This window comes from Anas platyrhynchos, chromosome 3 (genome assembly GCF_047663525.1).
Source record: "Anas platyrhynchos isolate ZD024472 breed Pekin duck chromosome 3, IASCAAS_PekinDuck_T2T, whole genome shotgun sequence".
NCBI classification, from domain to species: domain Eukaryota; kingdom Metazoa; phylum Chordata; class Aves; order Anseriformes; family Anatidae; genus Anas; species Anas platyrhynchos.
In genome coordinates, this window is record NC_092589.1 from 73141842 (window position 1) to 73155960 (window position 14119).

The 14119-nt window shown below is 43.6% G+C and overlaps 1 protein-coding gene across 1 annotated transcript; it reads left to right on the forward strand.

Annotated features, from left to right (window-relative positions):
* The first annotated feature begins 2816 nt into the window (after positions 1 to 2816).
* Positions 2817 to 10886, forward strand: CD164 (CD164 molecule). Its single transcript, XM_027454731.3, has 6 exons — positions 2817 to 3067; positions 4624 to 4701; positions 6069 to 6140; positions 7832 to 7957; positions 9193 to 9270; positions 10193 to 10886. Exons 1-6 carry the CDS (start codon positions 2953 to 2955, stop codon positions 10342 to 10344), a joined length of 621 nt encoding a protein of 206 aa, XP_027310532.3. The 5' UTR covers positions 2817 to 2952; the 3' UTR covers positions 10345 to 10886.
* Positions 10887 to 14119: the final 3233 nt, after the last annotated feature.

The following is a 14119-nucleotide window of genomic DNA, read 5'->3' on the forward strand; positions in this document are numbered from 1 at the left end:
AAACAGCCTGAGCTGAGAGCAGCAGGCAGGGCACGAGAGCTCGCGCCCTGCAGACGGGCAATGTTCAGGATCCCGCAGGGCAGACAAGCACCTGATTGCGTCAGGCATCAGAAAGCTGATCCCGTGCCAAAGGTCACAGCCCTGACAGAAAGCATGATGGCTGGGTGAACGACATACAGGATACGTTTTGAATTTCAGGCATAAGGATCCTGCAGGCAAGCCACAATTACTGTATTCGCATTGGTCGGGAAGGACACTCTGCCAGAAAAATTGTGGCAAAATCTTTCATCCAGTATTGAGGAGGGCACCTCAAAGAATGTGTCTTTTAGCTCTGGTCCTCCAGTTCCTACAAGTAGCCTAAGGAGCTCTGGGTGATGAACAGTGAAACAATAAAGGAAGGCTCTTGTTCATCTTGTTAACCTCGATCAAAGCACGTGCCACGGGGCTGTATCCAGCCCTGATCGGGTGCACCTTCACGGCGGGTTTTGCAATCCTACCCGCCTCTCTGCACGAGGATTAGCTCAGGTTAGCAGGCTCTGAGCACAGGAGTCAAAGTACCAGCAATATTTTCGAAAGGTTACAAAGGTTAAAAAATCGTTTTGCAGATTCCAACAATGCACCAATATGTAATGGTATGAGGTACCCCAAAACCACTTTGGATGCTGTATTTTCCCTGTCAAAACCATGCAGGTGAGATAACACTTTTGAAACAAACAGAAATGTTTGCAAATTGAAAAAAACAACAAACAAACAAACAAAAACAAACGCATGTTCCCTTCAGTTTATCTGCTACATTTTGTTTTATTCATTGCCACCATCCCAGATTGCAGTTGGCTCCCCTGGCAACTCTTCAAAGCCCTGTCATTATTGTCTTGCCCAGCACCAGCAGATGCAGAGGGCGATCCGCTGTGTTTCCTGGGCATTTACTACATTTAAAATGTGCTTCCCTAAAATGGACATCTGCAGACCCTTAGGCTTGATCCATTTCTGCCAAGTGCTTTGCATACGTTTCCAGTAACACAGTGCTTGCGTTCTGACATTCAAAGCAGAGGTAAATGCCTTACTGACCACTAAGTATATAACGGCGTAACGAGAAATGAATACAGTGATGAGTCTGGTATTTTAAATCCAACAACAACAACCCCGACTGCCGTGATCCTGCTGACCATATTCCTCAACAAAGTCCCGAGATGCTGACTTTAAGAAAAAACAGGCAAACCACATTTATCATTCACTTGGATTGCCACCAGCCCCCAGGATTACAGGACAGACATATTTTCACTCACTTGTGGAGACAAGCTGTAGCTGCAATTCTTGCCCTGCTGGTCGTCTTGGGTTTGTTTGGTTTCATTCACTTCATTTTCTCTCTGGTTTTCCAAATATGTACATGCTATTTTTTATCAGTCATCTTTTAACAATCACATTTAGCATATATCCTGTTTGCTTGCAGTTTAAAAAGATTGCTGTCCTCCTGCCACTCATAACACAAAACACCCTATTATTCACTACTGAAAATACATTGAATACCATAACCCTCCAGGAGCTGCAAAAAGGGAAAAACGTGAGTTCAAATAACGCCTGATGCCTAGCGAAATTACGAGGCACTGACCCAGTGAATCAAGGCCGGCAGGATGCCAGCAGGTCCTTGGTCCTTGTCCCAGCAGGACAGGCACCCCTGCGGCACGGCCAGCAGGGATGTGCAGGAGCCATGAGGAACTCCCGGCTTCAGCTACTGTTTCGGCAGTGCTGCAATATCTATTTATGCTGCTCCACAGCTTATTTTACATGCTGCTGATTCAAAGCCATAACAGAAACATATTTAAGTAATGGATGTGGAAACTACTTCTTCTCATTCAGGAGCCAGCAACTCTGATCGTACTGAGGGAATAACCGAGCTGTGTCACACCGGCATGTGCAGACCGAAAGGTCGCTGAGGTAGAGCGACTCCTCTACCTTTGTTACCTTCCTGAAAGGAGTTGGAATGCCGTAAAATTCACAGCCAACAAGACGTGTCAGGTCATCCCGCCATGTAGGAGGTGCCCCTTTATACCACAAAACTCATTTTGTCTGCCGTTTCTTTTGCTTTTCTGTTTCATCTGTGAGACTTCTTCACAGAAAGGCAAAGCACGAGGCATCCTACACACCACGATAGATGACAGCACAGAAGTTTCTTCACCCAAATTATGTTATCAGCAGTCACAGAATCACAGAATATCCCCGGTTGGAAGGGACCCACGAGGATCATTGAGTCCAAGCCCTGGCTCCACACAGGACCACCCCAAACCCAAATCCTGTAGTCATTGCCCAGTAACCCCGACAGGCGGCTTGCCTGAAAGCTCCTGATGCTGTATGGGTCTCGTGGCAATACAGCACCTTCTGGCAAGACACTAAAATGGAGGATTAAGCCAGAAGTTTATTTGGCTGCCTCCTCCCCTGTAGTGCACAAGCCCGGCTCATGCTTAAGAGAAACGGGAGAATTTTCCCGATTTTATCTTTTCGTCTTTTTCCCAGATCAGCACCACAGCCGGGCTCCCCTGCGTGAGGAGCACCACATCCCTTCGCCTCAGCTTCCCACCATCTGTCTGCGTCGCCGTGGCACAAGCCATTTTTTCAGACATTTTTTATTCGCAGAGGGCTAAAGGCCGCCTGAGGGGGAAAGAACAACACGGGGAGAAGGGGTGAAATCTCTTCAGCAGCGAGAGGAGAAGCGCTGTGGCAGGCTGAGGCGGCCACGGCGGCGGTTGGGGCAGCCGTTACCCGCCCAACGGCCGCCCCCTGACGGCGGGCGGGGCGTGACGCGGCCGGGGCGAGGCGGAGCCCGGCGGCGGCGGCGCTCAGAGGGTGCGCGGCGGCGGCGGGAGCGGAGCACGGCGGGGCTGAGGGGAAGAGAAGAAGGAAGGGAAAGGAGAAGAAGAAGGGAAAGGAGAAGGGAAGAAGGGAAGCGCCGCCGCCATGGGCCGGGGAGCCGCGCTCCCGCTGGCCGCCCTCTTGCTGGCCGCCCTCTGCCTGGCCGCGGGCGGCGCGCGGAGCCGTTGGGCGCGTGAGGCCAGAGCTGAGGAGGCCCCTGGTGAGTGCCTCACGCCCTCCCCCCTTCTTCTTTCTCCCCCCCTTTCCTTCCCTTCCCCTCCCCGTTGCTGACGGGGCAGCCCCTCCCCTCCCCTCTTCCCCTCCTCCCCTCCCCTTCCCCGCCCGGTGCCGGTCGCTGTGGGGCGCTCGGCTGCCCTCAGCGCTGCCCCCGTCCCCCGGGGGTGGCAGCGTGTTCGTGAAGGCTTCCTAGCGGGTGCTGAAAGGACCAGGGTCCTTCCCCGGGGGGGTTTTGGGAGGTTTGAAGGGAGAGTGGAGGTCCTGAGGCGCCGGGTGTGAGCCTGTGGGCTGTGCCAGGTCTCGGTCAGAACCAGCGAGGGGGTCCCAAAGGTGGACGTTGTTTGTTGGGCAGACACGAAGCTGTGCCTGATACCTGGAAAAAAGCAGCTTTTATCTGGGATCTCGTAGCGAGGAATGGCCATGCACCCAGTGGAGTGGTTTAAGTGGCACCATTTGCCACTTAATTGTGTTAAGACTGTCATATCCCTCACTGATACGAACAGGCAAAGATCTTATTGCACCTCGTTGCTTCTAAGAAGCATAAAGAAATAGCACCGGTATTCCTAGCCCGATCCTGCTGTACCCAACAGAAGGTCCAGCAGCATTCAGGCATGATTCAAATCCCCAGAATACTGAAGGCAGAGAGTCGATCCCTTTCTGGTTATCATCTGCTTGTTTCGATTGCCAAAAATCCACAAACAGCCAAGCTCCCTTCGCTGGTGAGCAGAGAGAGAGGCGAGAGGTCATCCATCGGTGCCTGGAGGAGGTGGAAATGTGCGGGGAATGTGTTGGAGGCTGTGGTGCAAAGAGCCGTGTGTTGTCTGAATGCGATGAGCGTGTGACTAAGTCTTATTCAAAACTAATGCAGTGAAATTGTAGATTGGGAGAATTTGTTTGATCCAGACACTGGACGTGTTGACATTGTGGTTTTGAGAGGACAATGTGTGGCTGAGATTGACGTTAAAAAAAGCAGCCCGACTGGTTGGGTTGCTGGCTTCTGCTGTGATCAAAATGGGGATAGATTTACTTTGTTTCTGCTTTCCTTTATGTGCACTTGTATGTGAAGTTCTTGAAGCTGGTGTCTTTATTTCCCGTAAATCAGCTGCTTTCTACTGCAGGATTCTCTCTTATTTATTTTTTCATAGTTGGCTGTATTAACAGATCCATAATCAAAAGGAACCAAGCTTTTGCCATGGGAGGTTTCAATTAGCTACTTTGGTAGCTTCAATTAGGGCAGTACATTTTCTGTTGTCTGTCCAGGTTGACTATAATGAGAGATTATTTGAGGCATATTCTCAGTGTGTATGTGAGGTCTGGTTTTGGAGTATCAGTAGTGTTGGGAGGGATATGTATTCGTCTCGTCAGATGCATTCACAAATTGCAGCTTTTAGGAGCAGTTAGTTCAGTGAGAATGGTTGTGCCTTAACCCAGGGCGTTGATACGTGAGAAATATCATCCTAAGGACTGTTTCCATGGGTGAAGTTGCTCTCTTACAGTGCTACTTTTGACCTCACCAGTGTATCTGTTTCTTCTTTTCAGACACCTGTGGAAACTTTTCTACCTGTGTTTCGTGTAACAGCACACATGACTGCCAGTGGATGAAGTGTGGAGAAACAAGTAAGTAAGACTACATGAAGCAAATCCTTTAATCCAACTAGATGTATTTCACCTGTATTGATGTTCACTACAGGAAATACGTTGTTCTGTTTGATAACCTAATGGAGGATAAATTCATAATTTGTATCTGTTATTCAGTAAATTTGAAGTTCTTCTGTGAGACAATTGAAAATGTTCAGAATAAGCCCAGATTTGTAAGGCTTCTGATTTGAATCTGCTGCTGCTAAGCTAACGTTTTCCAGAATGTCAGCAGAACAAACTGGTCACTCGTGCTTATTGTTAAGGGGTCAGGTCACGAGTGGGCTGTGACGTGCAGGTGCATCCCAGTGCGGCCCCTTCTGATGCTGTGCCATAGACCTGGTCACTGACACTGCGCCTGAACTGAAATGCAGTAAGGGAAAGGAATCCATAAATAAGACCAGTTAAGAGCAGTGTTCCTAAAAGAGTTGCAACCCACTGAAGGGGACGTAGTAGAGTCAAAAAGAATGCAAAGCACTAGCTGGCCTCGGTCAGAACCTTGTTTTCCACATTGTTGGGGAGGTGGATGTAAATACTTCTAGGTGACCTCTTGTTGAGGAGATAAAGCTGCTGTTGGCAAAGGCATATGAAGGCTACAGAAGTAGTCCTCAGGAGGATCGTGTACACTTTGTAAGTGAGGTAGAATAAGAAAACAAAATGGCTTGGCTGTAATAATGTTCTTACGGATAGAGTATGTATGAAGGCTGAGGATGGTTCAGAACTGATGAAAAGAATTTGGAATGTTACTTGTCTGGTACAAACATCCTTCAGGAAGGTGCACTGCATGCGCTGTCTGACCAGCAGGCAGATCTCTCAGGTGTTTGAAGTAACTTCTTTGAGGGCAGAGAAGAAATCTGAATCGAGGAAAGTGCAGACAATGAACAAGAAACGGATGTCTTAAACAGTTACAAGGTCATGGGTCTATTGAAAAGCTGGAACTAAGTTTTGCTTGCATGGAGAATTTAAGACAGTAAGAATTATATACTGTTTCCATAGAGAACCAAAATATTTAACTTGAAAAGTGTAACAAATAGTAGAAACACTGCCTAATCTTTAAAGGCTATAAGGAAGTGTCAGGCTCTACTGTTACTGCAAAGTGGTCTTTAACCAAGTATGCATAGTGCTTAAATGTTGAGCAGTAGAGTAACTAGTGGAAGAATGTACGAAAACTTCTGTAACTTTTAATATAAGACTGAGGTCCTGCATATTGAAGTGGTTTTAATGTTATCCTACCTAGAAGATACTTAGTTTATCCTGGGAACAGTTTATTAGCATTTAAGAATATCTACAGTAGCAGAGCTTTTTTAAGATAAAAAGTATTTAGAACTTGTTCTTTCCTTTTCTGACAGATTATACCTGTGCAAAAAGAGCAGAAGTAAACAGCTCATCACATAATGAATGTGTGCCTGAAGATTGTTCACGTAAGTACTTAGATATTTTGCTTCTAGGTTGTTTAAAGTGAAGCAGTCTCATCTGCAACTCCTTAACGTGGTGACTTTTGTTAATGACTTCTGCAATTTACATATGCTCGCACGAGTATGTAAATAAGCCCTTTGCTTCCAGCTTAAACCGATGATGTGACATAAAAATACACAATTCTATTACATGTTCAGTAACTGCTACTGATGTTGTTTCAAGAAGCTTGATGTATTTTAATAGATGTCTCCTCAGCTAGTGCCCTGTTTTCTTGTATTAAAATGTGTGAAATTCCCTGTTAGATAGAGCCTATCCTATTTAGAAGTACCTCAGAGGTGTTTAGGAGCTTAGCACTATCCTCAAGAGAGTAAGTTTCGTATTAAACAAAAATTTTCACATGATAAATCCTCAGCTTTGTCTGAGAAGTAGTAAATGCGGGGGGACTTAGAAACCTACCTGTAAAATGGTACCAGTACTCTGCATTACCCATGGTGGCTGGAAGATGGCTTATCCCAAATAGCTTGACTCTGATGGTTACAGCAGGCCTCGTGTTGTGCATGGGTTAGCCAGCAGTGGACAGTGGGGCCGTAAATGGGTACGGTGGCAGTAGTCCTGTGCCTCACCTCATGTCCTGTGAGGCTGAGGGGCAGGAGTACCTGGGTCACTTGGCTGTAAGGCAGCAGAACTCAGTCGGCTCTGATACAGGTGGCTGGGGAAGGGAGGCTCTCATCTCGCCGCTGCCCAGCTATGGCTGGTTCCTCCTGTTGTACAAGCAAGGGCTCGGTTTTAATGGGCACCATGGAAGAGTTAAATTAGTGATGTCAATCACTAACGTGGATGGATGGGAGCTCCTAATGAGCCAGTGGCATGGCTCAGCACTACCTCTGTGGGTTGACATGGAAGTACATTATGGTGGACCTAAACTGGCTTGAGGCCAGGTGTAGATTCTGATGTCTGTCTAGAATCAGGCAGCTCTGGTTTCCCACCATGCCAAATTGCATCAAGATGCCAAAAAATATAAATGACTGAGCTCTAAAGGCTTTTGGACATAATGGTATTCCCTCAGGAAGCTCAGGTGTGAGTGTTCATAGTTTGACCAAGTCCTGTCTGTGTGGGATTAGCTTGGTTAATACAGTAAGTTGTAGAAGGCTTCGCAGGTTTTTCTGCTAGTTTTTTTTTTTTTTTTACGCCTATACTAGCCACAGCCTTCAGAACAGAGACTCTCAAACTGTTGAGGATGTCCTAGTTCCCATCCCCCCGGCTTCAGCTGTCTAACCACTCTGCTTTCTGGTTGACCTTGGTAGGTCAGGTTTGCTTTTCTGAGCAGTGAGGTCAGGAAGCAGTACTGATTACCTACTTCTGTGTTGTGTAAAACCTGCGCAGTTTGTGGTTGTCCAGGAGGGCTGTTCTACTTTCTGTTTGCTTTGAGGAGCCTGAGTTGCCGTAGTCAACAGGGATCTTGCATTCTAATTTGCACTGAGGCTGAGCACTGGGTTGATTGCACTGCCTGTGACAAAGTCTACATGTATTCATTTGCGCAACTTGTGCTTAGTTCACAAGATTGTTAGTTCAATTGGTTAGAAATTACAAACCAGAACTACAGAAGAATTCAGAGTCCCTAAAACTCTGCCTGCTACTGTTCTCCTGTTAAATACTGTTGCTGATGTTTTTAATGTAACTTTTTATTCTTTCATAGTTCATACAACTGCTCCTCCCGCTACTACATCGTCATCCAATACCACAACACCACCTTCCAATTCTACTACAGAGTCTTCCAATGCTACCACAACAACTTCTGCTACCACAGCTCATCCTACTATAGGTAATATGAAGGAGCATGACCCGGTGAAGTGATGAGTGGATGCACAGGATCACTTAGTAAACTGCTGCTTGAACTTGAAACTGTAGTGGCAATTATAATGTAGTACGCCTTGCTAAGATGGCCTCTGTTCAACATAGAATGGCAGTAAGCTAGGGCTTATTGAAGGAAAACAAGGACAAGGGCTTTTTCTGCAGCTCACTGTAGTAGCATGACTGCCTAACATCTGAGGCGTGGAATACAGGAATGGTCCCAAGGCTTGGAAGAAGTGGATTGTATAAACTATGACAGAGAATTTTTTCCTTCCGATATAATTAAGAATTGGCTCAGTGGTAATTGTTTGGATTACATTAGTCATTTCCACAAATCATGGGTTCTTACAAGCTTGACTTTTTGTTGCCCAGTCCAAAAGCTTCTGTTCTTACACACTGCTGTCTTAACAGTCAGGTTCTTAAGATCTTGTCTTTAAAAGCATCTGATCCTTAAAGCAGCTGGGGGGGTAACAAGAGCTGTACTTGATTAGACTCATGAGAGCTTAATGTACAGAGGGGTGATGATTACCTATCAGTAAATGAACAAATGTTGGCATTTGTCCTAGGTACATAGCAGAATACTCATTAATTTTTAGTAATACTCATCGTGGGATGGGGAAGGTCAGAGAGCCAGATTTCCATATTAAGTGAAGAGCTTTTAGGAGACAGTTTAGCTACAGGTGAAGTGTTCTCATATTCCAATTATGATGTTGGCAGTTAGTGGTTTTGGGAAACGTTTTTTTGGTGTTTATCTCCTGTCTAGAGATATTGTACTTAAGTAATTAAATGCACTAAATACTGACTGAGTCTAAAGGCCGCTCAGTGAAAGTCCTTGACCTTGATGCAGATTCAGTTGTCTTGAGGCAGCTGTCCTGATTCTTATTCAAATAACATTTATGTTAGTGTTTGAAAGAAGGGTTTTCTGCCTAAGTGAAAAACTGTTCTGATTTGTGGAGAGCCTTGAAATATTTGGATAACAATGGTATGGTCAGGCTGTAAGTTTAAATAAATAAATAAATAAATTCCTTGTTGCAGAAACTTGGCTTAATGCCATGCAGCTGAACATGTAAATTGCATGGGGTATAGTCTGAGATCAAAACCTATTCTTGCTGAAACAAAGCAAATCACTTATTTAAGAACTTAAATACTTGCAAACTTTGCTCTTGAAGCTTATGATATGTGCTGAATTTTTCTTCTCTCAAACAGCTAACACCACCAATGCAACTACACATGCTCCTATGCCTTCAACCACCGTTACTCCAGCCACAACAACCCGTACTCCAGGTAATGGCTTTATTAGTATAGCCAAAGCATAAAACACTTAGAAATTGGTGTTAGTGTTGCCTAGAAAGGTACTTTTAATGTTGTACCAAATTTAATTTTGCTGAGGTTATATATATGTATGTATGTGTGTGTGTAGCAAGATAATAGCCCGACCAGCAAGGCTCATTGGTGAAATGTTAAGTGTCAGAAACGTGTTGGTCAAACTAAATCAATTGGCCACTTCTAATAGCATGCCTGAAAGTCATCTGTAAACTCAGCTGCAGGACTGACTTCTGGAAGATGTTTTATTTTTCACTTGTAGCATGGGATACCTTTTTTTAAAGTATATGTATAGTGGGGTGCATCCAGTGGTGGGAATAAGTAAGTTGTAGATTTTTTTTCAGTATTAGTCCTGAACATTCTGTTTCATTAAAAGCTCTGGCAAGGTGAAGCTCTTTAGAACTAGCCATCAGCAGATGGCTGTTACTTCTAGATTCATGTGTTTTGGCTTCAGTTGAGTTCTTAAAGTATAATTTCTGGAGTAAAAGTGTAGTAGATGAAAGATAATGCAAATTTAGGCAAAAAAGAGCAAGCAGGAAAAATTGGAAAACAGGTTTTGACTGACCATATCTATCTTACACTATGGAAAGGAGGAAAACTTTGGCTTTTTGAAATACGAATAATGTCCAGCTGGGACTTGCTCAGTATTGAGGTCCAAGGTAGCTTGGCCATAAATATCCCTATCTTTTTACAAACATTGCTTAATTAAAATTTCAGTATCACTTACCTAAATGCAGCTGCTGGCATACCTTTACTTTTACGTTTTGTTTTTGTTGGTGTTCAAATGTTTTGTCTGAGTAATCTTAACAGGAGCACACCAACGCTACAATCTGTAAAGTTGTAAGCATTGTACACTCACAACCTGCTCTGTGTCCTTTGACAGGTACTGTGACTCCTGCACCTTCTTCACGCAAGTCTACGTTCGATGCTGCCAGTTTCATCGGTGGAATCGTCCTTGTCCTGGGTCTGCAGGCCGTTATTTTCTTTCTGTACAAATTCTGCAGGTCAAAAGACCGAAACTACCACACACTTTAGGACCTGTCACTTTATAATGGACTAGTAGCCCAACACCTGTAGTTCACTGAACCAAAATATTTTCTGTTGCTCATGGAAGACAGCAGTTCATAATATCCTTTAAATTTCTAAGAGAAGACTTCAAAAGAATATTTTTGCACCATTATACTTGGCAAGAGGTAATATGAATCTCTCCAACAGGATTACTTGCAATATGCTGCATGGGTTCTAATGGCTGTCTTTTCTTTAATGGCTGCTGATGTGGGACTTCTTTTGTTTTTGATATGCCAAATGTAGATGTTCAGTCTCTTACTCAGTGGCAACACTGTCTCGAGTAGACAATCTCATGACTTCCTATGAAGGCTGATTTAATCAACATTTGATACAGTGTCCCTTCAGTTTTATTAAGATGTGAATTATTGGTGACTGACTTCAGGGAGTGAAATACCATTTATTCTAGCTTGTGGCTTGCACAGCGTGTTGCTAGAAAGGTGAACGAAATTGTAGAAGTAGATAGTCTCATAGTGAAATCAAAGAACCCTTTTTTCTTTTCTTTTCTTTTTTTTTTTAAACAGGAAAAAAATAAAAGGTTGCCTGACAAAATAATGCATTCCAAACAGAAATCCCATGCCCTTCCCAGATAATGTTGAAGGTGGAGAGGGGATGTATGGATAATGCTCGTAAAGGGGAAATGAAGATTAGTGCCTTAAAAGACTAAAAATTAGCAGGCTGTAAAAGTGTCCCACCTATCAAAGATAAATAAAATTTAGTAGGTACTAGCTTTATATAGGAGAAAGGAGTATGTATGACTTAAGCATTCCAGTTTCAAAATCTTCTGCATTAAATAACTGTCCCTTGCTGACCTTGTTTGCAGGTGAAGGGAGTATGGTACAGTGATGTTCAGCTACAAACTAGCTGTAAGTCGTTTACCTTTTTGTTCTGGCATGCAAAGACCATAAAACTGAAGTGATAGAGAAAGTACAGTTCACTCCCTGTGTGAAAAGGCAACGATTTCCATTTATACTTGAAATATTGGTGTTTGGGGAAATCCTGACTTTCCTTATTCAAATGCAACTTGATTTCAGTTGTGTTTTTTGTGGTTTTTTTTTTTTTTTTAACCTTCCTGTGTCTGTTTGCTGCAGGAGCGATTAAGGGTAGTCAGAGGATCTGCTGATTTGATCCAAGTCAGGATTGCTGTAGGCCTGGTAGTGTCAGGGCTGTATCTTCCATGAGCCTCGTTCCTGGTATTGGGTTTGTTTGACCCTGCAGGAAACTGGTTAAGAAAACTTACTCAGCCAAATGCTTTTATTTCTTTTTTTCTTTTTTCCCTCCTTGGCTGGATCACCCCTGTGATCTAAGTGTAAACAAAGGTACGTCATTTCCAAAGTAGACCTACTTGAAGACCCACAAAGATAACCCCACAGGAAAAACTGAAGTAAAAATAAAATGAAACAGTGGGTGTAGCACATGAGAGTAGCTCTTGATGATACTGCTTGATCATCAATTTCAGGATCATCTGTAGTACTGTCTTACTAGCTCTGATCTGACTTAAATTTGGCAGAAATGCAACAAAAGGATAGCATTAATGCAGGTAATAGTCATGGCAGTGTAGCTTAGACACGAAGCAAATCAAGTGCACTTCATTTGCAGATCACTTAAGTGCACAGTGTTGCTTTCTTATGTTCTAGTTTGAATGGCATTGTTTCTGTTGTGCTGCATAGAAAACTCAAATTACTACAAAATACAAAGGTTATTCACCAGTACTGTATCCTTGAGTTCATGAGCTTGTGGTTTTTCTAAGCAAACCTAAGACAATCAGCTCAGGTTTATTAAAACAAGTGAGCAGCCAGCTTCCAGCAACAGTGTGTGTGGGTTAGATGGTATATCCTTGGCCTTATTGTGAAATCACTTAATCTCTCCTTTCCCTATCTCAGAACTATTTTATTACCTTTATTTGTTTAAGAAGATATCCATGAGCTTGTATTCTGTGCTTTGAAGTGAGCAAAATACTCTCCTAAAGTGTGACAGAGTTCTCCTCAGCTCAGCAAAGCAAACTGTATTCGTAGTGTGTTATATATATATATTTTTGCCTCCAAGGGCTATCTTTTCGGAAACTTGCAGAAAAATGCTACAGAACACTTCATAGCATGGAAGACGTTGCCACCAAAAAAAGTTGTTGCTCTGTAATATGTTGCTAAAATGCTTATTCATGAGCTATGCTGATTCTGATTTAGGTTGTAAAATACGCTGATAAAGCAAACAAAAATAATTTTCAAGTGCCTTAAAATTGCTTAATCTTTTGCCTCTGATTTTGTTTAAAAGGGTAGAAAGGATACCTTGCCTTAGTTACTAAATTTTTTTTCTTGGTGCCAGCAGTGGCTACTTTCCAAGACTTTAGGAAACCCAGGATCTCTGACACGTACAGATACCAGTCTGAAAAATTCGAGCTTGTACTGCGTCAGCTCAGCTGTGTTCTGGAAGGCCTGCGTTGTGCATTGCTTGCTCATTAGCCTTGCTGCCTAGGTATAATCCACAGCTTCCAGAGTTGGGGCTGGGGTCATTTCCTGTTCCCCTCTGTGGGGAGGGGGCCTGGGTTGTATGTCTCCACCCTGTGCTTGGCTGCCTCACTGTAGAAGCAAATTACTCCTTGGCGAAGTTGCAGTATTGGCTACTCTGTGCAGTGTACTAGCAAATAACCCGAAGTAACAACTTGCAGTTCTTCTCGGCCTTGTGTTTTGAAGTGGAAGGTAGCTCATAGATCTGTAGTTTTATTTGCCCCTAAATCAATTTTAGGCACTGAACTGTAGTGACTCTTCAAGTTATCTGGCTTTTTCTCAAAGCCAATTGTGCAAATATCAAGCTGTTATCTTATGAATGTTCTTTGCAAGTGTTGCTGTAAAAGTTTATTTTGTCTTCAGTGGAAGAAAACTGAAACAGTTGTAATCACAAAACCAAATTGATAAATAAAATCTGTTGAATGGAATTTTACTTGTAAACTTTCTTTCATGTGAGCAATCCCAGAGGGGACAGTCTGCCAAGTTTCTGGAGATAAGAACTGTTTTCTACAGCAGTCAAACACTGGGGAAAGCGCAAAAACAAAATCTTTGAAGAGTTGATCTAGCTCTCTGAAGTTGTTAACTTTGCGCTTGGTTTGTACAAAAGTACAGATTCAGATTTAGAATTGTCTCAGAAAAGTAATTTTCAATTAGGTGATGAAATTTGCTGTGTTAGGTTAACTCTGTTGTGCTTTGGCTGCCAGGTCAGAACAAGGTATTTGTCACATGTTCCACCTGTGACAACCTGTAAGTCTAATGCTGAATGTGCCTTTTTCCAGTAGCAAAGTTCCTAATACTGGCTGGCTGCCTGTAAGGTGGAAGAGGGGCTGCAGTCTGTGGCTCTGGGCAAGCTGTTAATGTTCATGTTATAGCATTTCTTCATGTTAAGATCCCTGCCTACGTGAAAAAGGGGTTGCTCTGGATCTGATTGCCTTTCCTGTGTAATCAGGAGAGCAAGGATATTTGCTAGGGAGTGATTGTCAGAGTATGCTTGAAAAAGCCAACATAGGGCATGCAGTTCTGTAGTCACAGGCTGACTGAAACCATCACCAGCTCTCAGTGAACTAACCTCAGTAGTTTCACATCATGACCTCGATGGTTTTGTGAGTAGTCAAGTGCGAATGTGTCACAAGGGTAGTGGTGGCACAACTCGGTCAAATACGAGAAATCTGCAAAACTTGAGTACTGTTTCTGGAAAGGCTGTATGGAAATGGAGGAAACCTAGAGCTTCCTGAGGTGTT

Coding starts and splice junctions, on each gene's coding strand:
- CD164 (XM_027454731.3), top strand. CDS start 2,953: ATGGGCCGGGGAGCCGCGCTCCCGCTGGCCGCCCTCTTGCTGGCCGCC. Junction 4,702..6,068: donor GATGAAGTGTGGAGAAACAA/GTAAGTAAGACT, acceptor CTTTTCTGACAG/ATTATACCTGTGCAAAAAGA. Junction 7,958..9,192: donor CACAGCTCATCCTACTATAG/GTAATATGAAGG, acceptor TCTCTCAAACAG/CTAACACCACCAATGCAACT.